The following is a 19,941-nucleotide window of genomic DNA, read 5'->3' as shown; positions in this document are numbered from 1 at the left end:
ATATATTTACAAAATATATATTTTTAATTTTTTTAAAATATATTCAGATTTTTTTAACATATAAAAAAGTCATTTTAGCATATATATTACAAATGTTTGTAAATGCATTCCAAAAAAAATTAGATTTGTATTTTTAAAGACATGTATTTACAAACAATTTTCATGGAGAAAAACAGAAATAATTAGAAAAATTGAAGATAAGGTAAGGAGAAAAATGAAAAAAGGGCAAAATATATGGAAAAAGTTAAAAATATGTGGAAAAAATAAAAAAGAGAAGACTTAATGGTGAAAAAAAGACTAAATTGAGAAAATCGGAAACAAATTGAAAAATTGAAGATAAGGTAAGGAGAAAAATTAAAAAAATGAGCAAAATATCTCTTAAGTAAGGGGGGTTTTGGTGGACAGAGACCCCCTTCCATCAGAGATCCCCTTTACTCTGATGTATGGGGGAACAATGCAGACTCAGACTAAAAAGGGGAACTCTGTTATAAGGGGGTCTGTGGTAACCAGTAAAAAAAGAAATTAGTAAAATATATGGATAAAGATAAAAATATGTAGAAAAAAATAAAATGGTAAAAAAAAGACTAAATGGAAAAAATCTGAAAAAAATAGAAAATTGAAGATAAGGTAAAGAGAAAAATTTAAAAAAATGAGCAAATTATATGGATAAATATAAAAATATGTGGAAAAAATAAAAAAGAGAAGACTTAATAGTGATAAAAAAGACTAAATGGAGAAAATCAGAAATAATTAAAATATTAGCAAAATATATGGATAAAGATATCTAAAAAAAATAAAAATAAAAAAAGAGAATACTAAATGGTGAAACATCAGAAGGAAAAAGAAAAATTGAAGATAAGATAAGGAAAAAAAAATGGAAAAGTGACTAGGAGGAAAAAAAATAATTATACTAATGATAATGGAAATAACAACATGAGAGAAGAACATGGATATAAAATGAATAAGGGTAAAAAATGAAAATGGAAAATAAAAACGAATTGTAAAAAATGAAGAGCATAAATGATAAATAAAGATAAAAATATGTTAAAAAATAAAAAAGAGAAGACTAAATGGTGAAAATCAGAAAGAATAACAACAATTGAAAGCAAGGTAAAGAGAAAAATGAAAAAAAAAAAAGAGTAAAATATATATAAAAAGATAAAAATATGTGGAAAAAAATCAAAAAGAGAAGACTAAATGGTGAAAATCAGAAAGAATAAGAAACATTTAAGATATGGTAAGGAGAAAAATGAAAAAAAATGTAAAATATATGGATAAATATAAAGATTAAGATATATAAAATAAGAAGACCAAATGGTGAAAATCAGTAAGAAAAAGAAAAATTGAAGATAAGGAGAAAAACTGAAAAATTTGTAAAATATATGGAAAAAGGAGAAAAAAAATGTATACTGGAAATGGAAATAATAACATGAAAGAAAAAAGTGAAAAGAAAATGAATAAAGATAAAAAATGAAAATGGAAAATAAAAATGAAATTTGAAAAATGAAGAGAATAAATGATAAAGTTAAAAATATGTGAAAAAAATAAAAAAGAGAAGACTAAATGGTGAAATACAGAAATAATAAGAAAAATTGAAGATAAGGTAAGGAGAAAAATGAACAAGATGATTAAATATATGGAAAAATGAGAAAAAAATAATTATACTAATGATATAGGAAATAACACGAGAGAACAAAGTGAATAGAAAATGAATAAAGACAAAAACATTAAATGGAAAATAAAAATTAAATGTAATAAATAAAGAGAATAAATGATAAAGATAAAAATATGTGAAAAAAAATAAAGAGAAGACTAAATGGTGAAATACAGAAATAATAAGAAAAATTGAAGATAAGGTAAGGAGAAAAATGAAAAAGATGTCTAAAATATATGGAAAAAGGAGAAAACTATAAGTATACTAATGATAATGGAAATAGCAACATGAGAGAAAAAAGTGAATAGAAAATGAATAAAAATAAAACATGAAAATAGAAAAAAAATTAAAAAAAGATAAATAAAAATATGTGAAAAAAAACAACATATACCTACAGACTAAATAATAAATACTGATTTGGGTTATTTTCACCAAAGATATAATGTAACAGAATACATCTTGGCCTAAATTTATGAAGAACAATTATTTATTTGCAAAATGTTACAACAGAAACAAAGAGAAACTTTTTTTTTTCAACATTTTCGGTATTTTGTCTTTAATTTAGCCAAAAAATAAAAACCCCAGTGGTGATTAAAAACCACCAAAAACAAAGCTCTAGTTGTGTGAACAAAATGATGCAAATTTAGTTTAGGTACAGCGTTGCATGACAGGGCAATTGTCATTCAAAGTGTGAGAGTGGGGGGGGGGGGGGGAAGGATGCCCAGTATTGTAGTGGTTAAGGAGGTGAAAAATAAAATAAAGTATGGAAAAAAGGGGACAAATAAAATGAAGAAAGTAATTTCAAATAAAAGTGACAAATGGGAAAAAAATAAATAAAAATAGAGGTGACAAACACAAGAACAAATAAAGAAAACAAATTTTAAAAAGGGATTTTATTGTGAAAAATCAAGAAGTGATGTGAAATGTGTAAGGAAATAATGTACAAACATTGAAGAATATATAAAAATACAGATCATGCTAACTAGACTCTATGGCCCTGATTCACTAAGATGTGAGTCTATCAGCAGAGTCTGACCATTCAGGCAGACTCTGGTCAATCAATCAGTCATCTGACCAGCGTCTAGCAAGCTCATTAACGAGCGTCTACTGACTACTTTGCTATTACTAAATGTGGTATCCCGTCTGGCACATGTTTAGGTGCAATACCGGATATGTTCGCTAGATGGCGCACAAGCGCGGGCTTTATTAATATTGGCGTTTTTATGATGGCAAAAGAGAATTCTTAGAATGTAATAAATAGTACACCTGTGTTAGAATTTTCTATTTTCTTCTTTCTTTTTTTTTGCTGTGTCTCCAAAATGATCAGGAAACTAATGCATTTACTAATGAATGTCATACATTCTGTATTCAAATGTTAAACATTTTCACACTTATATCTCAAATAATTTATATACTTCTAATTTCCCAATATAATTACCGTATTTGCCGGCGTATAAGACGACTTTTCAATCCGTGAAAATCTTTTGAAAAGTCGGGGGTCGTCTTATACGCCGGTATACGGCGAGCCGGTGTCAGGGCGGCACTTTTTCGAGGGGCAGCACCGCCCCCCCCTCCTCCTCCAACGGACACCAAGTACAGGGGTGGGCAGAGGGGCTGCTGTACCTTACCTGGCTCCGGTCCCGGTCCCACGACGATCCGGTCCAGGAAGCGCGGCTGCTCCTTCTTTCAGTTCGGCCGCTCGATGGTCCCGCCGCCCGCTCGGCTCCGCCTCCTCACCGGTGATTGGGCGCCAGCACTGGAAAGGCACACAGGCGACCAATCACCGGCGAGGAGGCGGAGCCGAACGGCCCCGCGAAAATCAAGCGGCAGAACTGAAAAAAGGAGCAGCCGCTCCTCTCCCCCACTGACACTAACGATGGGGCACTATTCCTCCTCCACACTGACACCAACGATGAGGTACTGTTCCTCCCCCACTGACACCAACGATGGGGCACTATTCCTCCCCCACTGACACCAACGATGGGGCACTTTTCTCCCCACTGATACCAATGATGGGGCACTATTCCTCCCCCACTGACACCAATGATGGGGCACTATTCCTCCCCCACTGACACCAACGATGGGGCACTATTCCTCCTCCCCACTGACACCAACGATGGGGCACTATTCCTCCTCCCCACTGACACCAATGATGGGGCACTATTCCTCCCCCCACTGACACCAATGATGGGGCACTATTCCTCCTCCCCACTGACACCAATGATGGGGTGCGTTGGAAGAGGGGTAGTCTTATACGGCGAGTATAGCTCAAACCCTATATTTTAACAGGAAAAGTAGGGGGTCGTCTTATACGCCGGCAAATACGGTATATATCTTCATTCTCTTTAATCACGTAACTATTCTATGTTAAAGACAAGTGCAGCGCTATAAATGCATGTGATCAATAATGAACGCATGTAAAAACCAAAAAGTGCAAAGAATTGCAACAATGATGTAATATTGTAAATGGTGCTAAAATAAGTTCCTCTAATCATTCCTGAATAATGGAATGTCCTTGGTATGAGAGTACAAACTCAGAGAGTGCCTATGAATGGCACGTGTGGTCTCTCCGTGAGGGACAGTAGTGCATGAACTCGTGAAAGGTAAACCACCCTTGGGACTGGTCTACACTCACCAGAACAAAAGTATTAATGTGCATGGGTTATACACATCACACATCTGGGGGTGCAGCGGTATGCTGGCAGCTATGGGTTAGTCATCCAGCTCCATCCATCCATCAGGGTGGGTGCCCAAATGGTCCTGGGGAGGAATTAGCTCAGCCACAGGAGCCAGAAAGGTGCTCAATAGTGTAGTACTGTCACAGGGGTGGATGACCTTTCACGAGTTCATGCACTACTGTTCGTGGTTATATTTATCTTGTGTAATATCATTTTACTAGTCTATATCATGTGACCAGCGCTCGCGCTATCATTTTTAAACAATGTAACTATTCTACATTATAGCTCAAACTGTGTCTCCCACAGTGGTTTAGTGGTTAGAGCTCAGAACTTACAGCACTTGGGTCATGGGTTCTAATCCCAGTCATGGCTGCATCCTAAAAAATGGAGATCAATTTTCTGGGTTGTGTCAGTGCCAGGAATATTGATCAATCAATTATGATTTTGCCTAATGACTAGAAAGTGGATGAATGTTACCTATGTATTGTTCTTCTGCCAGTTAGGAAATGTGCAAGTTTCATGCCGTGTATATTTCATTGTAATATTTTTCTCTTTTAAATCTGTCTCCTTATACAACTTGACCCCCTCCCCCACCCCGTCATCACCTGTCCCATATGCAAATCTATGGATTACCGCCCCACTCTTTAACTATCTATTTACTGATCAAGTGAATGTGTCTCATTTTCTATCAGCTACAGCTCAGATCTCACATTATTATACGATTGCTGATTGTATCTCACCACTAGTCTGATTGAATTCACAATTCCTGGTCAGTCCCGTTCCCTGACCTCTAATAACCTTTAGGGCCAGTTCACACTACATGTGTTTCACTTGCTTTTTCGGCATCACAAACGCACAGAAAGAAGGTTATGTGGTTGTCAATGTCATAGTTCACATCAGCGCTTGCATTTTCAGTGCATTGCAGGTGCTGTAAACAAAGCTGACCACGCTGCATTGTTTCTGCACAGAACTGTACTGGAACACATTGAAATGTCCTTGAATGTACTAAAACGCACATGTCCCTAACTACATTGAATACAAAGAAAATAGAAAAAAATAAGCGGAAGGGATACAAAAATGCAATGTAAACATGTCCAAAACGCATCCAAAATGTACTGGAACACACTAAACATGCATGCCAAAAGGGCATGAAAAAAACCCATCAGGAACACATCTAGACTGTTTCTATAGTGTGAACCGGCCCTTAGGACTTGTTCACACCATTGGTGGTGCAGAAACGCATGCAAGAACACACATTTTCCAGCACAGCAAAGAAATGCAATGCCCTATGTAGATGTGCGCAGGTACCATGATGAAAACGTTGTTGCACCTACACACGTCTATTAAAAACAGCCCCATTCACAGCCACAAATACGCATGGCACCACACTACTGTGCGGTTAGGTGCGACACACTTGGAAAATAACATAAAAATAAGCCAACATGGCTAAAACATATCTTGAAATTATGGGGACTCTGATATCCGGCGACAGTCCGTTCACGAACGAGAAGCATTTCTGCACCCCTAAAACCAACATAGAGGAAAGGGATGGTCAAATTGCTGTGCTGCTTCCAAACCACCTCTGGCATGCCAGGGTCATTATGCAGGTCCTCGATGCCAGTTCTTGCCTGCGGCCACAAAATATCCACTGGCCACAAGTGAAGGTGAGTGGAGGACGTGAAGGTGGATTTCTACCAGCTTCAACCGCAAGCAGTACCACTCCTGAAAAATGAGAGCAAATAATCATTGACACGTCATCATGACAGTCAATTCTCAGTGCAGGCTATCTAAAGTGTCTTTCCTTTTTAACCATTTCAAGAGTTCAAGGAAACATTCTTGGAGCATCTACTGTGTTTGGAAAGGCCAAAGGTCCCCCCCTCCCCCAGGCACACTAATGCTTATGCAGGCCATAGACGGGGAGAAAAACGATTTTAAAAAATGAAAAATCGGTTGTTCAAGCGGCCGACGTTACCAGCAATGGTAAAAAAAATCGGCCGATTTTCATCCCGTCTACAGCCAGCAAAAAGTGTCCCTGCAGAGAGCTCCGCTATTTCTTTGACAGTTCTTTGACATTTATAGCGGTTGCAACAATGTATTTGTATCCATTTAGGATACAGATGTTTTTATTCGGAAACAAATAGATACAATGTTGCAACCGCTGTAAATGTCAAAGAACTGTCAAAGAAATAGCGGAGCTCTCTGCAGGGACACTTTTTGCCATACTGGAATTCCTCTCATTTTTCATCCTTCTTCTTCATCATCATCCTCTTCTTCTTCATCCTCATCCTCTTCTTCATCATCCTCATCCTCTTCTTCTTCATCATCATCCTCTTCTTCTTCATCATCATCCTCTTCTTCTTCATCCTCATCTTCTTCTTCACCATCATCATCCTCTTCTTCTTTTTCTTTTTGTCTTCCTCTTGCAGGTCACTGCTCATGTGCAGATTTTTTATCAGTAAAAAATCAGCTGATTTTCCCATCATTGCCGCGAAAATCGGCCGATCGGCAAATTCGTCCGTTTTTTTTTCCAACTTTACCGAAAAAAAAAATCTGCCAAAATACCGAAAAATGGCCGAACAAATAGCCCACTAACGATCCGAAAATCGGCCGATTTTATTTTCGGCCGAAAAATCGGCCGATTTTCGACCTTTGGCCTGCATAAGATATGGTGTGGCCCTAGGGTCAATGTGTGTTTAGAATACTTCCAAAATGCACATACAAAAACACTACATCCAAATGCATGTTCCATTTCTATAGCATGTTAAACAGAAGAGTAACGCACTTCCATAATGTTAACATGCGCAAGTAAAAGTAGACAAAATACACATCCTTTTATTCTGGCTTCACATACATGCATTGTGGTCTAACACCGCACTCCTGGGCAAATCACATGCAATTTGTGTGCATTGCAATTAGAGACAAACATTTTGCACACCTCAAATTGCACCGCATCCGGGCCAAAAATGTGCAGGACCCTTTTTCAGGGTATGCACATGGGTGTGAATAGGCATGCCATCCAATTTGGCAAATCGCAATACGCTTTGTGTACCAATATTGGTGTGTTGGTAACTTCACCTAGAAAGCCGCAGCAGGTGGCATGAAGGGGTTGCGGTTGTGATGCGGTGCAGCGCTTGCACAGAAAACACTGCAAATTTCACATTGCATCTGTGTGACACCAGAATGTGCCAATATGTGGCTTGACAAAGCACAGTGGTCAGTGCAGATTATTTTCAATCCATGTTTTTTGACACTTTTCATTCACTGGTTTAACTCAGGTGATCGTTAATCACAATTATCTCCGGAGATCACATGCAGCCCCTCAACCATCTACAAAACAGTCCAACATTTATTAATCAAATATATCTTCATTTATTTGGTCAGCAGGAACAAGTAGGTATAGTCAATATCTTGGTGAGTCACAAAAAGAATAGCATTGATGTGGCAAAAATAAAACACTCCTGCTCATAAGAGCTTACAATCCAAAGATACTTCTAGTGAACTGTGTGTGCTCAGGTTATAGCAGGAAACAAAGGGGAAGATGAATCAAGTAACATTTTTATGCACATAAGATTTACTTACACAATCACTTAGTATAAAGATCCATTCACAAAAAAAGTCTACACATCAAAATATAAAGAAAACAAAGCATGTGAAAAAAAACCCCTCCCACCTCTACAAACCCGCTCCCACCTCTACAAATCCCCTACACATACATTTGTCAGCAGGTTTGTCAGAAAAATGCATTGGAGTCTAAATAAGCAAGCAAAATTAAAACAAGAGCAGATTTTAAACAAAACGATTGACATGTGTGAGGCTTTCAATGCAAAGAGAAAAAACAATCATTGTGCAATAACACACAAACACACTTTACAAGGCCAAAAATATACAAACATTTCCAGCCCACTTCCAAACACAGCCTGAGTGGTGTCTGGGGCAATTCAGCACAAAATCTCTTCTTCCCCCAAACCACACCATGCAAGGACTAATGCAGGCCATAGATGGGTCGAAAATCGGCCGATTTTTCGGCTGAAAATAAAATCGGCCGATTTTCGGATCGTTAGTGGGCGATTTGGTCGGCCGTTTTTCGGTATTTTGGCGGTTTTTTTTTTTCGGTAAAGTTGGAAAAAAATCGGCCGATTTTGCCGATCGGCCGATTTTCGCGGCAATTAGTGGGCAAATCGGCCGATTTTTTACCGATAAAAAATCTGCGCATGAGCAGTGACCTGCAAGAGGAAGACAAAAAGAAGAAAAAGAAGAAGAGGAAGACGATAAAGAAGAGGATGAAGAAGAAGAAGAGGAAGAAGAAGAGGATGAGGATGATGAAGAAGAAGAGGATGAGGATGAAGAAGAAGAAGAGGATGAGGATGATGAAGAAGAAGAGAATGAGGATGATGAAGAAGAAGAGAATGAGGATGATGAAGAAGAAGAAGAATAGGATGAGGATGCAGAAGAAGAAGAGGATGAGGATGATGAAGAAGAAGAGGATGAGGATGAAGAAGAAGAAGAAGAAGTAGAAGAAGAGGATGAGGATGAAGAAGAAGAAGAGGATGAGGATGAAGAAGAGGATGAGGATGAAGAAGAAGATGAGGATGAAGAAGAAGAAGAAGAGGATGAGGATGAAGAAGAAGAAGAGGATGAGGATGAGGATGAAGAAGAAGAAGAAGAAGAAGAAGAAGAGGATGAGGATGAAGAAGAAGAAGAAGAAGAAGAAGAAGTGATGAAAATAAGAAGAATTCCAGTCCAGCAAAAAGTGTCTCTGCAGAGAGCTCCGCTATTTCTGACAGTTCTCTGACAGTTCCTTGACATTTACAGCGGTTGAAACATTGTATCTATTTGTTTCCGAATAAAAACATCTGTATCCTAAATGGAAACAAATAGATACATTGTTGCAACTTCTATAAATGTCAAGGAACTGTCAGAGAACTGTCAAAGAAATAGCAGAGCTCTCTGCAGGGACACTTTTTGCCGGCTCTAGACGGGTAGAAAATCGGCCGATTTTTTTTACCATTGATGGTAACGTCGGCCACTTGAACAACCGATTTTTCGTTTTTTAAAAGAAAAATCTGCAGTTTTTCTCCCCATCTATGGCCTGCATTAGTCACAAACCACCCGGCCTAGTAACAGGCCAAATCACTCACTACTGCACGTCTTTATATAAGCTAGGTTGTATTTGGAGCGCGCCAAACAAGGCCCCGCCCCCAATTAAGCCACACCCACCACTGACCTTAATTTGGTCAGTGAAAGTGTTTTCACCTGATGAATCCGCTTCCTACCTGCATTAACCCTTGGTATACAGGCCCCACAAATCAGAAAGATATATACAGTGAAATGTACGTGTGCAGCATACAACAGAACATTGAGCAGGGATGTGAAAGGGAACCCCAATTGGAACCTTTATTGCTACTATGGTCACAATTCCCTCCAGATTCTCGCATGAGTTAAGACAGTCACATGACCACATCTTGTATGCAATACTGAAAATGACAAATCGATTTGACTAGTATGGTGAATTTCCCATCAACTGGCGAAACACTCCAGAAATCAAACATCACCAAACATTACACTCTGGGCAAAGCTGATTTACAAATCATGCGACTTACAGTAATGTTGACCATTTCAATGCAATTTTCAAAGACATCTGACACAGATCTCTATGCAAATTGCCACTAAAGTAGAACATGTACTACTATAGAAATCAGTGTTTGAAACACACCCATATGGTCGCTCTAATACAGTGTTTCTCAACTCCAGTCCTCATGGACCCCCAACAGGTCATGTTTTCAGGATTTCCCTCAGATGAAACAGCTGTGGTAATTACTAAGGCAGTGAAACTGATCAAATCAGCTGTGCAAAATAATGGAAATCCTGAAAACATGACCTGTTGGGGGTCCATGAGGACTGGAGTTGAGAAACACTGCTCTAATAGCAGACAATAGGGTGCGACTTTGCAGACGATTTACAACTTGCATGTTGTGCAAATCACATGCCAACTCCCACTCAATGTGCACGCTATTGTAGCGTTCATATTGTTGTGGTTCAAACTTGGTTGGAGCCGCAAGTAATAATGGAGTAATGAATACACTACTTTATATGCAATTTGCTGAGAGATCGGTGTCGGATGTCTTGCAAATTGCACTTGAAATCACCATGTACCCCGACTTTGAAATCATGCAACTTCTATGCAAGTCACATGATGTGACTGTGGTGTCAATAACACCACTTAGAAATCTGCTTTAATGTGACCGGGTAGCCCCCAGTAACATTGTTTGGGATTGCCATGCAATTGGCATGACAGGCGACTTGCAAATCGTAGACCAAGTCGCACCCTATTGGCCACTGTAGGCTCTGTTCACATCCAATTGGATTGTGAACTCGTGCAACTTCACTGTAAGTTGGGCAATTGCCGCATCGGATTAGATGTGACAGTGGTGTTGGCCCCCAGTAACATTGTGTGCAATTTGCCATGCAAAGAGCAAGCTGCTGGCCATGCCAATCACATGACAAGTCACATCCAGGGTGTGCAATTTTAGGTGCGATTTGTGCATTGACATCGTACCTGATATTGGATATAATGAATGTGAATGTGAGTGTATTAACGTACGCCATTTTTTGCAGCGAGAGTTCAAAGGTATTTGAGAATTGTGGCCATTTATTAGCAATTTAACATCTAGACTCAAATAGAAATCGCAATGCTACACACAATTGAAAACACAACTAGTTAGTAATTCTCTAGAAAACACAGTAAAATTGGCAACTTAAAGAGTAATTTTCAATTGCATATAGTGTGAGCGAAGCAGGAAAATCAACAAAGGAAATAAATCTTTGAAGGCGTGCGGTACCTGCCTGCTGGGATAAGGGTCTGCTTTGCATTTGGGGGAAAAATGCACGCCAGGATTTGTGACAAGTTTGATGTGTGGATTCACCAACCAAGTCTTTTCTCTCTCGCTCACTCTTCTGAATGTCTCTCTTTATCACTCTTCAGTATGTATATCTTGCTCACTCTTCTTCGTCTCACTGGCTCGCTCTTCTCTCTCTCTGTCAGCTCTTTGCTTGCCAAATCCTTCACAAAAGTGGGTGGAGTGTAAACCATCATTATCAAATCTATTAGTGCTCCAGGCCCTTACCTTATCCCATTGTATGACATTCACATAAGGTGCAGCTTTGAAGGTGTTTCAACAGACAAGGCCTCATTCTAATTCACATTTTAGGGATCATTTAGACAGAAAGCAAAGATGTTGCCAGAACATCTATTTGAAGACAGCCACACATGGAGATCATGCTACTTCCTTGCCGTGGTTGGGATTCAAACCGACAACCCTAGAGTTGTGAGACAGTAGTGCTAACCACTAATCCACGGAGCTACATTGCTAACCCAGCCTGTATTTCTGTGCTGTGAATCAACCCTAAATCCCTGGGCAAGGTCAGTGTAACTACCAGAGATCTCCAATGTGACACAAATGTTGTGCTATGTTGCCAATTCACATGTATGTTGGTTCTATGTATCCCAATACCAAGGATTGCAATACTAATACAGGCGTACCTCGGTTTACCAATGCCTCAGGGAACGTCATATTTGGGGTACAAATGCCAAACCATTTCAGTTCATTGTTCTGTTTACAAATGTTTGAATAATTTGGTATGGGCATGTGGCCTGGTATGGTTCAGGAGGGGGGGGGCGCTCGCTCGTATCCCCCCCCCCTTTCCTGACCTGCCGGGCTGCATGCTCGGATAAGTATGTGTTATGGATTTTGGGGGGTACCCCATGCTGTTTTTTATTTAATTTCAGCGTGGAGTTACCCCTACGACACCCGAAGGGCTTAGTATGGATGGGAGGGAATACCCCACGCCGGTTATTTAAAACACTGTTTATAATTCCCTGCAATACTTTGACATTCAACTGTCAGTGGGAACTCCGCCGACAGCTGAAACATGAGCGCTGCATTGGTTTTCATTACTAAAATGCTGCATGAGTTGATAACATAACTCATGCGGGATTGTAGGAGCGACAGCCATGTGTTAATGTTTCAGCTGTCAGCGGGGTTCCCCACTGACAGCTGAATGTAAAATAATTCCCTTTATTGCAGAAATAATAAAAAAAAAGCGTGGGGTCCCCCCTCCCATCTGTACCAAGCCCTTCGGATCTGGTATGGATATTAAGGGGGAACTCCACGCTGAAATTAAAAAAAAACAGCGTGGGTCCCCCTCAATATCCATACCAGACCCTTATCCGAGCATGCAGCCCGGCAGGTCAGAAAAGGGGGGGGGGGACCCTGTACTGTGTTTTTTTTACACCACACTTTTTTTTTTTCTGAAGGAGTCTGCGGGAGCATGTACCGCAGACTCCTTCACGTAGGGGGGGGCGGGATCTGGGGGCCCCCTTGTTAAAGGGGGCTTCCAGATTCTGATAAGCCCCCTGCCCGCAGACCCCCACAACCACCGGCCAGGGTTGTGGGGAAGAGGCCCTTGTCCTCATCAACATGGGGACAAGGTGCTTTGGGGGGGAGCCCCCCTGCCCCAAAGCACCCCCCCATGTTGAGGGCATGTGGCCTGGTATGGTTCAGGTTTTCTGACCTGCCGGGCTGCATGCTCGGATAAGGGTCTGGTATGGATATTGAGGGGGACCCACGCTGTTTTTTTTTTAAATTTCAGCGTGGAGTTCCCCCTTAATATCCATACCAGACCTGAAGGGCTTGGTAAGGATGAGAGGGGGGACCCACGCTGTTTTTTTTTCTTTATTTTTTTTTATTGCGGACCTTTATTTTTACATTCAGCTGTCAAAATAAATATTAGATCTTTGAAATATGTAAAATCATTACAGAAATAATTATAAAGTATAAGAAACAAAAATAGAATCACTAGAACTAAGGAAATCTAGTTAGGTTACATGAAGATATGCTTAGCGCTGTTTATTAAACACAGTAGTCACGACCGAGTGTCGGCTGTCAGAGGACTCCACAGTAATGCAGGCCATAGATGGGAAGAAAAACGGCCGATTTTTCGTCCGAAAATAAAACCGGCCGATTATCTTATCGTTAGTGGACGATTTTGTCGGCCGTTTTTCGTGTATTTTGGACTTTCAGATTATCGGTGATGTTGGAAAATTTTCGAAAAACGCCCGACTTTATCCTCATTGATGGTCAAAAACGAACGATCGTTTTCCGAAAAATTTTATGCGCATGTGCAGTGACCTGGAAAGATAAGTTTGCAGCGTACGAAGTTTCGTTTCCGGTACAAGTTCTAAAATGTAAACATCACATCATTGTATGCACTAGTGTGTAAATAAATAGTTGTGTGTGATCTGTAATATATTTATTTAACTGTGCTGAAGTACCCCACATATTAAAATCGTTTATGTTCAATCTCACCATATATATTAACTTTTATAAAAATAACAAGTCAGATTTTTAAAGCAGAAGTGCTTTATTGAACAATTTTGTAAGTATCCAAAATAACATTATCCAAAATAAAATATTTTTTATTATTTTAGAAGCATTATGTTTTTTGTTCATAAAAAACAATTTACTGTCTATTCTCAATATAAAATGTGACAATATAGATAAATATGGTTTAATGGCAGAGACCTTCAATAAAGAAGACATAACAGCATCCTCAATGTGTGCAATCACATTGTAATTTCAAGTTTGCTAATTGCTGACATGACTGTAATCAGTTTGTAAAAATATGTATATATAAGCATAATTCCAGTGCTGACATGAATGAAAGCAGTTGAAAAAATTAGTCAGAAAAAAGCATAATGTATGTATAGGACATCCTTTAGCAAAACCTGTGTGCAGGCAAGACTGTAATCAGTTTTTTAGAATATCAGGTAAAAGGATATGCAATGCTCAAATCAACAAGCATAGCATAACCCCAGTGCTGACATTCATAACAGCAGTTCTAAAAATGTGTCTGAGAAAAGGTTAAAATGTGCAAAACATCCATTGACAAAACATAATTGCTAACATGAATCAAGTGTAATATTCAGAGAAAAAGGGTTAGACATTTAACAGTGGAACATTTTTAAAACAATGGTAAGGGATATACAATACGCCAATCATATCAGTTTGCAGAGTGTATCCAAAACTGTATTGATCCTGCATTGCATGGTGTTCAAAGTTTCCCTCATGTCCTCAATCTGGACGTTACAAGCCATCAATTCTGCCGTAAGTTTTTGGGTGGTATAACTGTTTAGTGCTGGTGACTCTGGATTTCCTGTTAATACAAATCAGAATTATTAATGTATGTTTTCAGACAGATGAATGCATGTATAGATAACTGTATATAGATGAATACTTGCCCCAACTTGTGCTATTGACTGCATCCTCCTCAACAGGCATGAGGTTCAGTATTACTTCCTCAGAAACCTCCACAGGGTCATCCATAACATTTTTTGCCAAGTCCTTATGGACAGATTCATGTTTCTCAGATTTATCTTCATCAATATTCTTGCGTTCTCCTGTGTGAATTAATGTGAAAGTAATCAATACAGCACTGAAGTTCTATTGACTGATGACTGTAACATTATTGATCATAATAAAATATGTCACATTAAAACAGCATATTACATCAAGAAAGAGGCATAACACTTTTATCATACATATAGGGAAAACATTATACAACCTATACAAAATATTTTTTTATTGAAGACAATACTCACTTTTTTTGAGAATTTTTCTTATTCTCTTGAACTGATCAGCTTCCCTCAACTTCAGATCAGACCATCGTTTTCTCAGTTGGTCCTTTGTGCGTTTTACCCCAAATTTTTTCCAAAGCATTTTAAGTATTTTGCCCATTATTGCATCCTTCCTTTGATTGGTGTTGTTGTAAACTTGCAGCTTGCAGTCATAATCCTTTCTGAGCAGGATTCTAACCATCTCCACCATTTCCTCCAAAGACATGTTGGTTGCCTTTCTTTTTGTATCTTTCCCAGTTTGTAGAAGCTGCTGCTGTGATCCTTCTTGCTCACTAGGTTTGTTGAACTCCTTCTGCTCCGCCATCTTGTTCCCAGCAAAAGAGGGAGGAGGAAGGGGCGGTGTTTATAGTGTGAAAGAGCGCCAAAAAGCACGTACGTTCGGACGTTCGCGGACAGAACGTTCATTCGACCGCGCGATCGTATCTGCTGAGGAGGGCTGCTGTTCGGAACGATAATTCGTGCATAATTCGGCAGGAAAACGAATTTTCTGTGTCAAAACGACATCAAGTCATCTTTACCAGTAGGTACCTTGCAGAATTCGATACATGTTTATAGTTATGCAACATGTTGCAAGGCTTTCCTGTCTCATGTGCTGGGTGCTGTGTACAATTTAACCCATTGTGACAGCATAAGCATATTGTATTATTATCATTATTTCTTATAATATATATTTGGGCCTCATTGTAAACCTTTTTTTTTTTTCTTCTTTCAGCTATGGCACAGAAATTCACATCTGTGGCGTTTTTGCCAGAGTTTATTGACATGTACAGGGAGATGCCCTGTATGTGGAAAGTGAAATCCAAAGACTATTCGAATCGTTTGATGCGTGATGAGGCAATGAAAAAACTCATAGACTTGTGCAAAACTGTGTGCGTACATGCAGATGAGACCTATGTAAAGAACAAGATTTCAAATCTGCGTACTGCATTTAAAAAAGAGTTAAAAAAAATTGAAAACTCCAAAAAATCTGGTGCTGGCACAGATGAGGTGTATGTGCCACGGCTGTGGTATTTTAACAGCCTCAGGTTCCTGCATGACTCAGATGTGCCAAGGGAGTCTCAATGTACTTTGCTGCCTGGTCCCTCTGATGAACCATCCTTTACACCTCTGCCTGAATTCGAGGTACCAGAGACACAGGTAATTGAAGTCAAACATATACAGTTGTGGCCAAAATTATTCAACCCCCACTGAAATTGAGTGTTTTGGCCAGTTTGACATTGCTTTTGATCATTCAGTCATCTTGCTTACATTTACATTAAAGAGGCACTTGTAGGTCAGACAAATATAACATAACAGTTATAATGAAATAACCACAAATGTCTTTTCTGTGCTCACAGCATTATCAGTTTTATTCAACCCCCAAGTGACATTCAATCTTAGTACTTAGTACAGCATCCTTTTACAGTTATAACAGCTTTTAAACGTGAAGCATAGCTTGACACAAGTGTCTTGCAGCGATCTACGGGTATCTTCGCCCATTCTTCATGGGCAAAGGCCTCCAGTTCAGTCACATTCTTAGGCTTGCGCACTGCAACTGCTTTCTTTAAGTCCCACCAGAGGTTCTCAATCGGATTTAAGTCTGGTGACTGCGATGGCCACTCCAAAATGTTCCAGCCTTTCCTCTGCAACCATGCTCTAGTGGACTTGGAGGTATGCTTGGGATCATTGTCCTGTTGAAAGGTCCAACGTCTCCCAAGCCTCAGGTGTGTGACGGACTGCATCACGTTTCCATCCAATATCTCCTGGTACTGAAGAGAATTCATGGTACCTTGCACACGCTGAAGCTTCCCTGTACCTGCAGAAGCAAAACAGCCCCAAAGCATGATTGACCCTCCACCATGCTTCACAGTAGGCAAGGTGTTCTTTTCATCATAGGCCTTGTTCTTCCTCCTCCAAACATAGCGTTGATCCATGGGCCCAAACAGTTCTAATTTTGTTTCATCAGTCCACAGAACACTATCCCACAACTTTTGTGGTTTGTCCACATGGCTTTTGGCATACTGCAGTCGACTCTTCTTATTCTTTGGAGACAGCAAGGGGGTACGCCTGGGAGTTCTGGCACGGAGGCCTTCATTACGCAGTGTGCGTCTTATTGTCTGGGCTGAAACTTCTGTACCCACATCTGACAAATCTTTTCTCAGTTCCTCAGCAGTCACACGGGGACTTCTCTCCACTCTACGCTTCAGGTAGCGCACAGCAGTCGAAGTCAGCATCTTCTTTCTGCCACGACCAGGTAGCGTTTCAACAGTGCCCTTTGCCTTGAATTTGCGAATGATGCTTCCTAAGGTGTCTCTTGGTATGTTTAACATCTTTGCAATCTTCTTATAGCCATTGCCCTTCCTGTGAAGAGAAATCACCTCTTCTCTTGTCTTCCTGGACCATTCTCTTGCCTTCACCATGTTTGTAACCACACCAGTAAATGTCTAGAAGGAGCTGAGTATCACAGTCATTTTAAAGCTGCCTAATTGGTGCTTATTATGCTTGATTGCTGCTCGGTGACATCCACAGGTGTTTTCAATACCTGATGGAAAGCACCTGTATGAACCTCTGTTCTTCAGAGTGGTAGTCTTTAAGGGGTTGAATAATTGTGGCAATGAAGAAACCACATAAGAACCATTTACTACTGTATTACATAAACAATTGATGTCATTTTAGTTGCATTTGGGTAGTTACAACGTCCTTGTAGGATTTGATTCTGAATACAATTCCAAATGTACACTATAGTCCCTAAACCCCTTTACAGCATTGGGGGTTGAATAATTTTGGCCACAACTGTACTTTACAATATATGATCATATGTAACCTCAGAATGTACAATTAAATCAATGAACACAAATTTTGCAATATATATTTATTATTTAAATGCACACATGCACCTTTTTTTGTACAACTAAAGTCAACTTTAATATATACATTAGACAAACTTTAATATATACTTTAGACAACATTATCCTGCCAAGATACTGCACCATGGCCCACAAAATATTGCATATAATTAACACGATTTTCACGCGCTGTCGCAGTTGACAAAACTGGACGCGCAGGAGCCAAATTTTCAAGGCCTCCATTATCGCTCCTCCATTCTCCTGGCAGAATTTCACCGCTTAACGGATCTTCTCTGTCCACTGATAGTGGTGACATATAAGTTGTGTTGGTCGACCTGAGAAAATTGTGGATTAGGCAGCAGCTCTCCACAATCACATCAATTGTGTCAACGCTCACATTGATGGGAGTGTGGAAAATCCTGAAGCGACTTGCCAGGATGCCAAAGGCATTTTCCACCACGCGTCGTGCCCTTGACAGCCTGTAATTGAACACTTTTTGATTGTGATTCATATTTAAAATATGTTCACTCAAAGGAAAAGCATCATCCGCTACAAAAACAAAATTAAGTCCTTCAACTGTATGCTCGGATGTTGGAAGATGTAGAAGTCCACCCTTCATTCTTCTGTGGAATTCAGTATTCTCCATCACTCCTCCATCGGAATTACGGCCATTTTTTCCAATATCCAGATACATAAACTCATATTTGGCGTTCACAATGGCCAATAGTATGATACTGTAGAAGCCTTTATAATTAAAGTAGTAGGACCCGGAGTGAGCCGGCAGTGTAATGCGCACATGTTTGCCATCTATGGCACCACCACAGTTAGGAAAGTTCCACAGGTCTTGGAAGTCTTTGGAAATCTGCATCCAGTCTTGAGGGCACATTGGAAACTGTAACAGATAAAAAGGTTTTTATTGCCTGTTTTTGTAACATTTAACATGTGTTCTACATTTCTGTTTGTTATAGGAAAGTGAGGCAACACAAGAGAAAAATACAAGATTACTGCACGTGAACAAAGGCAAAAAAAAAAGAAACCCAGATTCGGAAACAACATTATTTTTAAGGCAAGCATCTGCTGCCCTGGCCGAAAAAGAGGATGAATGTGACGCATTTGCAAAACATATTGCCCACAAGCTGAGAAATATGAGCCTGCAACAACGGGATATAATAGACCCACTGATGTACCAGCTATTGACCATTGGCCAAAGGGGACAGGGTACCTATGACACCCGAATTGTTGGATTCACTAGATATCCACCTCCACAGGGCACAGCACAACCACATAACATGCCACTAAACATGCCTCCAAACACACCAGCCAGAGAGCCTCTTAATTTGGCTGTCTCCCCAATTAATCCACAGTGGCCAGAACAATCCCACAGTACTTGGGATGTGAACTACCTCAACCTGTGAGATAGTGCAAAAAACGTGTTCTCATTAAAAATCTTAAAATGTTTTTTTTGATCTGTTTTTAGTTCAATAAACTTGTTAAAAGTTATATAATATAAGACTGGAATCTTATTTTTTCAGAATCGTTTCTCATTGTGGTTTTCCTCTTTATTGTGTGGGGGGGTGGGGGAAGTAAGAAGAATTTATTAAATTTTTTTGCTTTTGTTCTAAATGTTTGATAATTTCACTATGACCAAAGTAGAACAATATTACCATGGTAACATTGTACTACTTTGGTGAAGTGATAATAATTTATTTAACTATTTGCAAAGTATTACTTTGCTATTAACAAGCATTTACAGCAGGGGTCCTCAAACTACAGCCCGCGGGCCACATGCGGCCCGCAGAGCAGATTCATCCGGCCCGCCGGCAGGGGACATTAAGTACAGGGGCGGGCAGGGGGCTGCTGTCTCTTATCTGGCTCCGGTCCCAGTACCACGATGATCCAGTCCGGGATGCGCAGCTCCTTCTCTCCGGCCGCTCCCTCACTCGATGTCCGCGCTGCCGCTCGGCTCCGCCACCTCGCCGGTGATTGGGCACAAGTGCTGTAGCTTAGGAAAAGCACACAGGCAGCCAATCACCGGCGAGGAGGCGGAGCCGAGCGGACCCACGAAAATCAAGGGAGGGAGAGGCCGAAGTG

General features: G+C 39.9%; 1 protein-coding gene across 1 annotated transcript in view; it reads left to right on the top strand.

Annotated features, from left to right (window-relative positions):
* The window catches only part of LOC149466215 (uncharacterized), a 475,763-nt gene extending 457,909 nt beyond the window's left edge, over nt 1-17,854 (top strand). Inside the window, exons 10-11 of the mRNA XM_089672715.1 lie at nt 15,735-16,162; nt 17,834-17,854. Of these exons, the coding sequence (XP_089528841.1) occupies nt 15,735-16,162; nt 17,834-17,854 (449 nt within the window). The remainder of the gene's footprint in view (nt 1-15,734; nt 16,163-17,833) is intronic.
* The last annotated feature ends 2,087 nt before the right edge of the window (nt 17,855-19,941 follow it).

The sequence above is a fragment of the Staurois parvus genome, unplaced genomic scaffold, assembly GCF_062004578.1.
Source record: "Staurois parvus isolate SC_StPar_1 unplaced genomic scaffold, SC_StPar_1.0 ptg000132l, whole genome shotgun sequence".
In the NCBI taxonomy this organism is placed as follows: Eukaryota; Metazoa; Chordata; class Amphibia; order Anura; family Ranidae; genus Staurois; species Staurois parvus.
This window is presented reverse-complemented; position numbering and strand designations above follow the sequence as displayed.